The sequence below is a fragment of the Sebastes umbrosus genome, chromosome 15 (genome assembly GCF_015220745.1).
Source record: "Sebastes umbrosus isolate fSebUmb1 chromosome 15, fSebUmb1.pri, whole genome shotgun sequence".
Lineage (NCBI taxonomy): Eukaryota > Metazoa > Chordata > Actinopteri > Perciformes > Sebastidae > Sebastes > Sebastes umbrosus.
In genome coordinates this window covers 27,543,433-27,557,124 of record NC_051283.1, presented here as the reverse complement: position 1 = coordinate 27,557,124, position 13,692 = coordinate 27,543,433, and the positions used below count along the sequence as shown (strand labels likewise).

At 43.1% G+C, this 13,692-nt stretch overlaps 2 protein-coding genes across 2 annotated transcripts in view; one reads left to right on the top strand and one right to left on the bottom strand.

Annotated features, from left to right (window-relative positions):
- LOC119503753 (zinc finger and SCAN domain-containing protein 2-like) overlaps nucleotides 1-13,692 on the bottom strand; it is a 681,462-nt gene that overhangs the window by 620,894 nt on the left and 46,876 nt on the right.
- Nucleotides 7,228-13,365, top strand: LOC119503773 (zinc finger protein 583-like). The gene is made up of 3 exons (XM_037795760.1): nucleotides 7,228-7,521; nucleotides 9,744-10,223; nucleotides 10,862-13,365. The coding sequence occupies exons 1-3, from the start codon at nucleotides 7,329-7,331 to the stop codon at nucleotides 11,902-11,904; spliced, it is 1,716 nt and encodes a 571-aa protein (XP_037651688.1). The 5' UTR covers nucleotides 7,228-7,328; the 3' UTR covers nucleotides 11,905-13,365.

Here is a 13,692-nt window from a genome sequence, read left to right as displayed (position 1 = left end):
GCTCCGTTCTCTTTATACATCCATGGTCAGCTCCATCGGGGCCGTTTGAATGCATTTAACATAAATGTCAGTGTCTGGGTGCTCTACAGTTGTAGCGTCGGCACATTTGACCACGGAGATGAGAGCGACGGCCGGCTTGACCGCACGTTACCACGATACGATAACATTTCCTGTCCGTGACAGAGTTAGCATGCAGCTTTAGCCGTGATATCTAGCTCTGCTTTTCCTGCAATGTGTGAAACCCAAAGTGTTTCCATCCTTTACTGGATGTGTAGTGTTTACCACGCTGGATTTAACATGTGAAGGTGCAGGTCATATCCACGCAGACCCTCCAACGTTTTATACTTTCTAATTTTGCCTCGCTGAGGTTTGTTTTGGTTGACGGATACGGAATGGATATGACGTCACGTTACTCAGACTACAACAATAAAAGCGGTAACTTCCTTCTACCTCCACATAGACTCAAATGAAGCAAATATATTGATCCTGGCATTAAAACATCTATTTCAATATCGGAAAAAAAAATCACGATATTTAGGTGAATCGAAAATGACACAAAAATAATCCAAACAATTCCAACATTTTTGTCACACAGAAGTGTAATTATCAATAACAGTAATCATGTGCTTCATTCATTAACTCAGTCCTTAACAAATGTTAAATGTATCGGTGAAACCTCTGTAAACATCTGGGCGTCTCTCTCTCTCTCTCTCTCTCTCTCTCTCTCTGTGTGTGTTTCAGTGTCGCTCGTCCATCTCAGCGATGTCTCGAGTGTCTGTCGACAGTTCGGGACTTCAGGAGTCACTTCCCGTCTCTGGTCCACTGCTCGCTCTGCAGGTTCATCACCTGCTGCTCCACGTCCTACGCCAACCACATGATCAAGTACGATCAGGAGCTTTTTTCTATCCTTTTATCAACCTTGAATAGTTAAACAAAATCTCAGCAAGATCACGTTTTACCTCCTTCTCTTATTATTAATATATTATATTATGGCCCTCTTGTCCCGTTGACCTTTGACCTTCACCTCTGGATGTTTTCCCAGTAACCACGCCAGCTGCAAGAGGAACCCTCCGTACCTCACCATCTTCCAGCCAGAGCCCCGGTAACCAACACATCTATCTATCTATCTATCTATCTATCTATCTATCTATCTATCTATCTATCTATCTGTGTAACTCACTGATTTATCTTATTTACATTAATAACATTTATAATTCAGAGTCACCTGAAATCTTCCATCCTCATTTATATTTAAGGGGTTTAAATCTGCACCTCGTGTTCTTCTATTGTGTGTTTTATATAAATTAAACTCACATAATGAATCTACGTGTTATGAGAAATTTAATTTATTTAATGTAACACGTAATTAACACATATTTAGTTCAGTTTGAAAGCCAAAGATTCAGTCAGTAATCATCTGAAACATCTGAACCTGAAGTCACTTTATCACTTTGTAATAGATCAAAACTAATCAATATTTAATATTAACCAGATGTGTGTGTGTGTGTGTGTGTGTGTGTGTGTGTGTGTCAGGTTGTCTCAGAGGTTGAGGTGTGTGTCGTGCATGTTCACCACCTGCGGAGGAGACCTGATGGCTAATCACCTGACGGAGAGACCACGACATCTCTGCATCATCTTGACTCATAACGGTAACTTTTATTCATTTTATTATTATTATTATTATTATTATTATTATGATTATTAGTATTAGTCTTTATAGATAAATAAAACTGGTTCAGTCTGTTGTTTTCAACCTTTTTAACGATGTGACTGCTAGATGGAGCCAGAGTTAAATCTGATCCGGCTCTCTGGAGACGACTTCACGTTTACAATAAAAACTAAATCAGCTCATCTAGTTTCTGCACAATTTAGGGAAATTAAATAAAATGTTGCTTCTTGTTTTTTCACGTTTCAATTTTTGAATCTGAGATAATCAGTATTTAAGGTACTTGTCCTTTACTTGAGTATTAATACTTCTCCTCCACTACATCTCAGAGGGAAATATTGTACTTTTTACTCCACTACATCTTATCTGACAGCTTTAGTTCCTCCCTGTTCAGGTAAAACCAGGTGTGTCCAGATGTGTTGATGTTGAATGTTTGTGATGAACTGAAGGATGAAGAGTAAATCCTCCTCCTCTTCGTCCTTCTGAAGCTGAATAAACTCTTTATAAAGCCTCTCGGATCAGCTGGAAAATACATCGTCACAGAGCTGCAAACATTAGAGATACGTGGTTCTCACAGGACACCTGATGATCTAATAGACCATGATGCATTGCTGCAGATTAAACTTGCCAAAAGGATATAAAGGAGTTAAAATGCAACATTAATGCAGCAGTAATATAAATCCAGAAACATCAGATAGATAATAGGAAAACACTGATTACTGACGCAGCAGTACTTTCACCTGTAGTGGAGTATTTCACAGTAATGTATTAGTACTTTTACGGCAGTAAAGGATCTGAATACTTCTTCTTCACTGTCATGAAACTGTGATTATTGTTTCAGGGCGGCGTGTTAACGGAGCTGAAACACAGAACCAACAACCTCACAGGTAAATATTGATCTCTGATCACTAATACACACCTTCACAGTAAAAGCTTGAATGTAAATTGACTTATCTTTGAATGTAAATGTTTTCTTTGCTCTTGGTGTGAACGCATCATTAGACATAAAAACATGAGAAAACAGGGTCCAGGTTGAGTTACCCTTTAACACTCGTTTTCTTGTTCCGGAGCTTTCATCTGATGAAACCTTTTCTTCTTCTCCTCCTTGCATCACTTCCTGTCCAGCCATTGATCCGTTAAACTCAATCAAATCTGATCAGAAATCAGCTCAGACAGTTTGTTTCCTTTTTAATTGTTATTTTTCTCCATCACGCCCCCCCCCCCAGTGTGACATCATCCGGAGCCTTCATCCCCATCCACCTCCTCCCCTCCGGTCAAACCTTCACCCAGCTGTCAGTCAAACCCCTCACCTCCCCCTCCTCCCTCTCCTCCCCCCCCGCCATGACTATCAAGTTCCTGGGGCCCCGCCCACAACACAAGCAGGTGAGCAATCACCCCCTATTGTTCTGTGGTGCCGACCAGCTGTTTATATTATATATTACATATTTATACATTATATAAATTATACTGATATTCAACAGGAGTGGATGGAATCAAGACTTCAGTCATGTTTTATTTTCAACATTTTCTGGTTAAAATCTGAGCAGTTGAATGAAACTCGACGATCCCACTGAAGCCCTAAACTTTTTCCATATTTCGAATTGTTTCCACGACAACAGTTATTAACGTTATCATTAACACACCTCCTCAGCATCCGGTCTCTCCTCTGACGGCCTCCCAGCTCTCGGTGGTGCTCTCCTCGCTGTGTCACGGCCTCCCTCAGGCCTCCCGCCGTTTCCAGACGTCTCCTGTGGAGATCCGCTCGTGGATCGGGCAGCAGGAGCGCCGACTGTCGGACAAGAAGTGGTGCTGGAGGACGGAGAAGATGGCGGAGTGGGTGCTGGGTCAGAGAGAGCAGCAGCTGAGCGTGAGCGAAGCCGTCTTGCTGCAGACGGCGAGGAAAGCTCTGGGCGAGGACAGTCAGCTGATGGACCGTTACAGCTGGACCGTGGACTTCCTGTTGAGACACGAGCTCGGTCTACTGCCCACAAACAACAACAACAACAACAACCAACACCACCAAGGAAGACTGCCGAGAAGCATCAGAGACAACAGCTGCATATTCATCCACTCACTCTCCACACAGGTCAGCAAGTATTTATTATGTATTACTGTGTTTCTGCAAGAAATACTACAAGCAAAAGTCCTGCATTCAAAACCGTAATTTAAGTACCGCGAGGTCGGGCGCCGTGACGCAGAGGCAGCAGGTAAAATATCTCCACAAAAAGAGCGTAAGGAACGCCATCCACTGTTTCTAGGCAACAACAACAACAACAGATGTTCTCATTGGTTGCGCTTTGAAAGGTCAGCGGTAACCGAGGTGAACAGACGATTCTGAGGTCACAAAACTGATCAATCAAAGTGATTTTTATTGTGTTCAGATCCAGAGTAGACGTGTTCCTCCTCACTGTGTGGGCTCCATGGACGAGTTCTCCATCTTCATCGACTCGGACCGGTTCTCCAACCAGAACCCTTCAGCCCTCCAGCTGTTTGGCTCGCCTGAAGACGAACCCGTGTTCGACGTCGTCCTCTCCGCTCTGTCCGACGGGACGTTCCTGCCCCCCCTGCTGTTCTTCAGAGGAACCCCGTCACACGTTCCTGAAGGGTTCCCAGACAACGTTCTGCTGGAGGCTCGACAGGAAGGATTCGCCGACCAGGAACGGCACCACATCTGGATCAACAAGGTCCGAGAATCCGCTTCCTCCCCACTCTTATTGTGAAATCCATCACAGAGAGAGTTTGGTTTTCGTCTCTTTCCTGTTGGTCATGTGACGTCATGTTTACCTCTCTGCAGGTGTGGCGCCCCCGTGTGGCCTCACAGAGTAACTCTGAGTCTGTGCTGATGGTGGACGCCCATCGTGGTCACCTGACCGACGGGTTCAAGGGCAGTTTGACCTCTGTGTCCACAAGCGCCGTCTTCATCCCGCCAGGATGCTGCTGTCGTCTGCAGCCGCTCGACGTCTGTGTGACACCGGTGCTCAGAGACTTCCTGCAGGTACCCGTCTGGATCTGTCTCACCTGTCTGGATCTGTGTGATTTATTGATTTGTTGATTTATTGATGTATTGATCCCCCTTGTCCTCCTCCAGACCCGGTGGAATCAGCTGGTGTCTGAAGGGGGTCTAGAAGGTCTGGGTCTGGACCAGCTGGCTCTGACTCTGGCCTGTTGGCTCAGTGAAGTTTCCTCCACACTGAACTCAGCGATGCACATCCTCCGCAGGTCTCAACGCCACTTTATATATTTGTAGAGACGTGTCACCGTCATGATGAGGTCACGGTGTTAGCTGGAGGCTAAACAAAGGAAAGACTGGAGGCTAACACTAGCAGTGGGCTAAAGTTACACATCTAAAATGTCATCTTGTTGTGTTGCTGGGTGCCAGAATCCAGATATCACAGACAATTGAGATGACAAACTGTGATTTGAGGCTCTAGCGAACTACAATATCGGAGAAACGTTTCAGAGATGGAGTAAATGTTGCTAATATTTAGCCTTCTGCTAACTGCAGCCAATGGCTCATCATTAGCAGAAGGCTAAACTATTAGCAACCCTCTCTCTCCATCTCTGAAACGCTTCGCCGATATTGTACGACTCTCTTTTTGACTGACTTTACTGAAGGATAGTTAACTATAAGCATCCAAAGATTTATACGCCCTCAAATTATCTTTACAGCGCTGCCGACGGCCACCCGGCTAATCTGGTCCCGTTGGTTAATATTAACTTTCTCAACTAACACTCGTGATCCTGGAGAGTGAGTGACAGCACATATTGAGAGAAACTAGTATTTTCTTCAGCCATTGTTAAAAAAACAGGCCAACAATACTTGCTAGCCAGCGTTAACTAACGTGTTCAGAGAATTATTCTGCCTCCACTTAACGCTCCACTAAATACGTCACCATGGTTACTAACAGGAAAGGAGGCTATATGTACATTTATAGTTTTTATACTTAATATCTGAAGTAACTTCTTCTGTGGTTCAGTATTAACACCAGTCTGTGTTGCCGTGGTAACCCCTCAGGTCGTTTGCCTCGGTGCGTAACCTGCAGCAGATGGAGGATCGAGGGGAGGTGGCGAGGATGATCACAGCCCTGACTGAGGCTCTTGTCCAAGCTCCAGAGACCTCCGAACCTGCTCCTGACCCAGAAGCAGAACCACAGTTGGAGCTGCTGCTGGTGATGGAGGAGGAGGGGATGGAGCAGGACCCTGAGGAGGAGGAGGAGGAGCAGCAGATGGAGCAGGACTGTGAAGGGGAGCCGTTGATAAAAAGCCCGTCCACTCTGCATCAGGTGTTTGATGGTGAAAGTGATCAGGACTCGTTTCATGGCTTTATGGACAACTTATCGGCTTCTTCTGACGTTTAAACTGAGTGATGAAGAAAACACAAAGCACCTGATACTACACATGATTCACACTGTAAAACACGAGACTAACGACTGTAGATGAGTTGTTTCCAGCTGGTCGGTCCTCAGGGTCCAAATTTGAAATGAACCATCCAAATCAGAGACGCATCGAACATTAAGACCAAACAAATTCTGTTAATATCCAGAGAGTTTCCCTTCTGACTCGGTGGTCGACAGCTGAGCGTCACGTTTTATTTAGTGAAATAATCAGCAGGAATATAAAAAGAGTCTTTTAATGTCACTTCAGTTAAAAGATTCATTCTTCAGACGTTTCAAATATCTGACCGTTAAATATTCTCACATGATTCAAAGTTTAAAAACCAACTACCTGAATGGATGACCTTTGGATGACCTTTCTTTGACCTGTTGTTTGGTTTGTAAATTACGTTTTTTTTTTGTTACTTTTTTTATACTGGAACATGAATTGTGATATTTTATAGTAAAATAAAGAGACTATGTTCAGACTGAGAGTGAAAAATGTCTTTCTGTAGAGTTTAAAGCCACCGTCGGCAATGCTGAGAAACTAGCAAGAGTCACCTCTGAAGGGACCAGCTGAGGTGGTTCAACATCTGATCTGGATCCTCCTGGACGCCTCCCTTTGGAGGTTTTCTGGGCACGCCCAACTGGGAAGAGGCCCTGGGGTAGACCCAGAACACGCTGGAGAGATTATATATCTGGTCTGGTCTGGGAACGCCTCGGGGTCCCCCAGGAAGAGCTGGAAAACATTGCTGAGGAGAGGGACGTCTGGAATACCCTGCTAAGCCTGCTGCCCCCGTGACCCGGATAAGAGGAAGAAAATGCATGGAGCTGCTTCATTCATTCCATATATGTTTCTGTTTTTTCTCTACTCCTTGAAAAGATATCCCACCATAGTGTGCCACAACATGAATAACATTTTAACACGTCATTTAATGACATGAGAGCAACAGATTCCATGAGGACGGCCCAGGTTGTGGTTTAAAGCTCCACAAACAACAACTTATTTAGACCTCGTGTTGAGAAATGTTTTGAAGCTTTTATTTCCAAGTTCAAGATTGAACCTTCAAGCTCAATTAATTAAGAAAAAATAATAATTAAAAAGTATATTTTAATAATTTATCTTCCTGCATGTGTTTTTCTGAGGAAGCCTGCAATTTCAATAACACTTCTGGGCTTTTATTTTGAAGATCAGCCACTATGACGTGCCCCGGAAGCTGTATTCTTGATCATGATGGCGTCCAGCAGAAACACTGAAGGTTAGCAGCGTCTCTTTGTTGAGTTTTAAAATGTGTAAAGTCCAGATGCTGAGAGCGTTGGTGAAGCAGCGACTAACTGCGGCTGCTGAAGAGATATGTGGGCTGTTTGAAAGAACGATAGCAGAGTACGAGGAGGAACTCTCTCGATCAAAAGAGGAGAACGAGCGACAACAGAAACTACTGGACGCTGTTTTACACCCTCAGTTTCAGTTACACAGAGCAGGTTGGTTCTCTTTACTTCTTCTCTCTCTGTTCTCTCTCTGGTTCTACCAGAGCTATATTTGGGTGGCCTGGTAGAAAACATACTTATTAACATTATATTCCATTTCTGCCAATAGAGCCCCCTAATTGTTACACACTGGTCCTTTTAAATAAATGTCTGTGACGTCACTATTAGAGATGAAACGGTGTGAACATTTCACATCACGGTTGTAGTGACCAAAATTATCACGGTTATCAGTATTATCGTGGTATTGTTAAAATGTACTGAAAATGTTCACAAAGTACTGATATAGACAGTTACATTATTATTATTATTATTATTATTATTATTATTATCACAGTCTATCTTCTGTGTTGCATTTGAGTAATTGCATTGAGCCCAACAATTGGAGCTGGAATTGTAAAATTTAAAGGGACTATTTGTAACTTTCAGAAATGCTTGTTAACAGCGACACCTGTGTCAGTTAAGTCAATGAAAGTCAGCGTCGGGCTCGCGCTTGCTCGCTCTAAATATACCTGAACGATCATCGCTCAAAACTGAGGTGACAGACGTCAGCTAAAACCACAATATCACTCTATATTTCAGCTGCTTGGCAGTAATGTTAGCTGACCAGACGAAGGTCTCCATGAATCACTGCTGATCCCAGTGTTGGCTTTTCCTGCCTCAGCACAGGCTGAGGCAGCGGGGCACTGCAGCGAGTAACGTTGTCGCCTCCGCCCGCAGCCGGAGTGAACAGGGAGACACCGGCACCCGGTCGGTAACGAGACGACAACGTTTCTCTCTCCGGAGCCCCGTCACTTCACAAGATACGGGAAACCTCTGTTGGTCTGGAGGAGCTGCAGCATTTATTTCTGCACAAACGTCCACTGAACATTCACTAGATATTCTCAGAGCTAAACTAACTCTTCTGCAGTGTGGAGTGAGCGCGCGTTCACGTCTAGAGGTGGAGCGAATACGCGAGAACGTGCGCTGTCTGAGTGAAGGCAGGCAGGCAGAGGAGGAGAGGCTCCGGCAACACGCGAGCGCGCATGTGTCCCGACCTGGTACATTTATATGCTTAAAAAGTTACAAACAGTCCCTTTAAATCAGCGAAAAAGAATCAAGGAAACTGAGGTGTAAGCAAAAAAAGGAGGGATTTATTAACCTAACACAAAAACAGATCGTGACTGCAATCTACAGCAGAAATATAACAGTTCTCGTGTGTCACAGTTCACACACTTTGTACAAAATATCTGTGGTAGCTGTCGTACGACCACGGCCACTGCTCCTCTCATACCGACCGCCGCTCTCTCAACGTCTTTTATTCCCCAGCCATTGTTAGCAATAGGATTCAGCTGTGGCCAGGAGCGTTGTGGAATTTCTTTTACACAGGTTAACTCATTCAGCAGGAAGGAAGAGGCCCAGGAGCCGTTGATGTCTTACGCAGAAGGTTTTTATTGAAGCTTGATCGAGGAACACTGTCAGGTCTCCACCAGTGAGGTGTTCGCCGCGTGAAGGCGTTACAACTCTGACCTTTCCCTCGGTGCTCAGTCTTTTAGTGGCAAACCATGTTTTGACTTACGAGAGACTCCGTTTCTCTGTGACCTTGGTTTGCCCAGCAACGGGTTCCACTCCCTAACTGTAGACACAGCTGCACAGATAAGACGTCTCACCCTCAGACAGGTATGCAACCTCCCGACCCAGGCGAGAGTAGACTCAGAGACGGAGCCCCGCAACCTCAAGGAATAGATGGAAAAGTCCATCGCAGGGAGAAAGTCGGTACCTGGGAAAACACACAGGCCCGTAACACTCTCCCTATCTCGACCGAACACTTCCTAACATTACATTACAGGCTTACAAAACACTCACGGTAATCAAACACGGTTTTAGTGATAATTCAAATTTGAAACTGTTATACTAAGCGCAGTGAATTTTAGCATGGTTTTAACGGGAAACCAGTAACGGTTACCTCCCTTGTCACTATCTATCAACGTATGAGGTAACACGATGGTGATTGAAAGCTCTTGCATTTGCAGTATTACGAACTCTGTGTCTCTGGCAGCATTTCCGGGAAAAATCACAAGCAGCGATCTCTGGGAAGTGAGATCCAAAAACACATTTGCAATTACTGCTTAACGCCACAGGTGCCGCCAACGAAAAAAAAAACGGCCTTTGAGATTGTAACTTAAAGTTTAGTTTGCGGGGTGGACAGTAATGTGTCTCTACTTCATTCTGTCCTGCAGATGTCCAGCAGCTTAAAGAAGATGTTCTCCCTGAGCAGCAGGAGTGGAGCTCCAGTCTGGATCAGGAGGACCCAGAGCCCCCACACATTAAAGAGGAACAGGAGGAACTCTGGACCAGTCAGGAGGGAGAGCAGCTTCAAGGGCTGGAGGAGGCTGATATCATCAAGTTCCCATTCTCTCCTGTCCTTGTGAAGAGTGAAGATGATGATGAAGAGGAACCTCAGTCCTCACAGCTTCATCAAAGACAAACTGAGCAGATGGAAACAGAAGCTGATGGAGAGGACTGTGGAGGACCAGAACCAGCCAGGAACTCAGATCCAGATAGACATCCAGATTCAGACACTGTTGAAAAAATTGAAGACTCTTCTAAACCTGAAACTGATGATGGTGATGACTGGAAGGAGACCAGAGAACCTCAGTCAGGTTTAAACTCTCTGAATAATGATGAAGTTCCTGTCAGTGATTCCAGATGTAGTGCTGGTGAGAAACCATTTATCTGCTAAGAGTGTGATAAAAGATTTTTGTCCAAGGAAAATCTGAAGACAACCAGTCTAATGTGGCCTGATGTAGTCTGATGTGGTCTGATGTAGTCTGATGTGGTCTGATGTGGTCTGGATGGAGACAATTTTTTTTTCTCATAAAAACAGTAAAGTCACTGTAAATGTGCCAGTGTTAAAATTGGTGATTAAAATGACAAATAAAACACAACATATAAAATTAGGATGAGAGAAAGCAAAACACGCTGTCATCAGCTGAAGAGGATAAAATGTGTGGGTTTGAAACAGTTTTATTCTATATTACATAGAAATATTGTCCCTTCAGTTAACCTTCAAACAGACAACATTATTTAACACGAAGTTCAGAATCAGCGTTCAGACGAAGAAGAATTCAGATCAGATTACTGAACCACAGTCCTCCATTTTAATCTGAACCTTCAGAAGTAGTTTGTTGACATTTCTGTTGTTCATCAGCTGAACTTCCTGAACTCTTTCAGAAAAAGTTCCATCACATCATTAATGGTTATTTTGCTGAATCTCTTCTTCTCTGTTTATGACGATACAAACTACATCTGATTGTTTGGACTTGGTAATGTGTCTCTACTTCCTTCTGTCCTGCAGACGTCCAGCAGCTGTTGGTGGTTAAAGAAGAGGTTCCCCCTGAGCAGCAGGAGTGGAGCTCCAGTCTGGACCAGGAGGACCCAGAGCCTCCACACATTAAAGAGGAACAGGAGGAACTCTGGACCAGTCAGGAGGGAGAGCAGCTTCAATGGCTGGAGGAGGCTGATATCACCAAGTTCAAATTCACTCCTGTCTCTGTGAAGAGTGAAGATGATGAAGAGAAACCTGGTAAAGCTTTCATTGATAGTGGACACATGAGAATCCACACAGGAGAGAAACCTTTCAGCTGCTCAGTTTGTAAGAAACCTTTTACACGGCATGGAGATTTACAGAAACACATGAGAATCCACACAGGAGAGAAACCCTTCAGCTGCTCAGTTTGTAAGAAACCTTTCACACACAGTGGAGCTTTACAGATACACATGAGAATCCACACAGGAGAGAAACCGTTTAGTTGTTTGATTTGCGATAAAGCTTTCATTCATACTGGACATCTGAAAACACACATGAGAACTCATACAGGCGAGAAACCTTTCAGTTGTTTGATTTGCGATAAAGCTTTCAGTCATAGTGGACATCTGAAGACACACTTGAGATCTCACACAGGAGAGAAACCGTTCAGCTGCTTAGTTTGTACTAAATCTTTTACCCAGAGTGGACATTTACAGAAACACATGAGATCTCACACAGGAGAGAAACCTTTCAGCTGCTTAGTTTGTACTAAATCTTTTACCCAGAGTGGACATTTACAGAAACACATGAGATCTCATACAGGAGAGAATCCTCTCAGAGCATTCAGCTCAACTGAACAGATGGAAACAGAAGCTGATGGAGAGGACTGTGGAGGACTAGAACCAGCCAGGAACTCAGATCCAGATAGACATCCAGAACCAGATACTGTTGACAACACTGGAGACTCTTATGAACCTGAGACTGAACACAGTGATGATTGGAAGGAAACCAGAGAACCTCAGTCCGGTTTGAACTCTTTGACAAATGATGGAGTCCCAGTCAGTGAATGGGTATTGTTTAAATTTGAATAGTACCACTAATTTTGCCGATATTGCTTATCAATCCGGAACTTTCTTTTTGTTATATTTTAAGAGAAATATCTAAACAAATTAAGAACAGAATTAACATTGCTTTATTTTCTTAAATGTACTGAATATAAATGAACATAATTAGGTATCAAATGCAACAGCAGAAGTGTTGTTTTGAACAAATATAGACTGATGGAAATGTAAAAAATCCAAATGAAATAAACTGTTCACTGCAAAGGAAAATACAGCGGTATAGCAACACAGTTCTTAGCAGTTCAACTGGAGAAAGATCAACATGGTTTCCTTCTCTGGAAGAAGTCGGGACTTCTCCTGGTTTATAGTGTTCCCTGCAGTCAAAAATACCCTCTGGCTAGGGGTGGAGGAGGCTTGAGCTCAGAGGTATCTTGTTGTAATGTTTGTGAGGAGGAGCAGAGTAGCTCTCTTCTCCCACCATCACATCACAGGATCTTCAGCCATGGGGGTGGGAGGCAGGCCTTTGTAGAGCTCCACCTCTAGTTACGTTGTGTCTCTGTTCCTATTGGCTCACATGCTGAATGCAAAGTGTTCTGCTGGATATTAATAATTTAATCCATGCAGTTGGCTCAGAGTAAACTTGAAAATGAAGGAAGGAGACTTCTGCTGTGATATTTGTTCTGAGGGTTCATGGTTTTCTTTGCCAGCCGTTTCTTTCTACATAGAGTTTACCTTTCATAACGGCCATTTCACTTCAGTATAAATGTCATTTAGATTTATTTTAGACAGAAAAAGGTTAAGAAGCATGTCCTCATTTGTAAATAATAATCCTCATTTAGAAAGTCAGAGCTCTATTAATATATGAAGCTGTGCAAGTTACTGCATTTTCCACAACACTTTCCTTTGAATATTTCAGAATAAAAGCTTTGTGTTAACAAATGAAGGATTTCTGTCAACAGAAAAAAACACAAGGGGCTTTTAACTAGAAATGGAAACAGGAAATGTTGAGTTAAAAATAAATATTAACTGTTTTCATGCCTCTGACATATTCTACAGATGTAGAGATTGAAACTGTTGTAATGTTGCTGGTATGATGTCAATATGTCAAAAGATCATCACTGTCAAAATAGGCGAGACTTCGTATCACAAGAAGAGATCAGCCGAGCCACGTTGCTCACATGTCCAGTGTGTCCCAGCCGTAAGGGTTGCCATATTGAGAAATTGGTAACCACAGCAGGGCACGCAAAAAAGGAAGTGGTGCTTTAGAGAGGAAGTAAATGTATTGATCGGAGCATTTGAATATTTGATATTCTTTTTACTTGATTATTAGACTTGGTTGCTGTAGTTTGTTTATGGTTCATTGTTTTCTCAGAGCTCTGAAAATATAATAAAATATTAGTCTTTCTTCAAACTGAGTTGGTTGAATCTGTAAAAAGCAGCGAGTGTTTCCCAAACTGAAAGGACTTAATAAAGGCAACACAAGAAATGAAAGAGCTGCTTCATTCATTCCATATCTGTTTCTTTTTTTTCTCTACTCCTTGAAAAGATATCCCACCATAGTGTGCCACAACATGAATGACATTTTAACCCGTCATTTAATGACATGTGAGCAACAGATTCCCTGAGGACGGCCCAGGTTGTGGTTGAAAGCTTCAGGACCAACAACTAATTTGGACCTCGTGTTGAGAAATGTTTTGAAGCTTTTGTTTCCAAGTTCAAGAATGAACCTTCAAGGTCAATTAATGTCTTTCTTTAAAGAGTCTTTTTTTTTTTTAAAGTTATTTTTTTGGGGGCATTTTCCATTTTTATTGACAGGAC

What these genes read in the sequence shown, in the direction of transcription:
- LOC119503773 (XM_037795760.1), top strand. Translation starts at nt 7,329, where the DNA reads ATGTGTAAAGTCCAGATGCTGAGAGCGTTGGTGAAGCAGCGACTAACT. An exon ending in GTTTCAGTTACACAGAGCAG is followed by an intron (nt 7,522 to 9,743) that starts GTTGGTTCTCTT and finishes TCTGTCCTGCAG; the next exon opens with ATGTCCAGCAGCTTAAAGAA. An exon ending in TGATTCCAGATGTAGTGCTG is followed by an intron (nt 10,224 to 10,861) that starts GTGAGAAACCAT and finishes TCTGTCCTGCAG; the next exon opens with ACGTCCAGCAGCTGTTGGTG.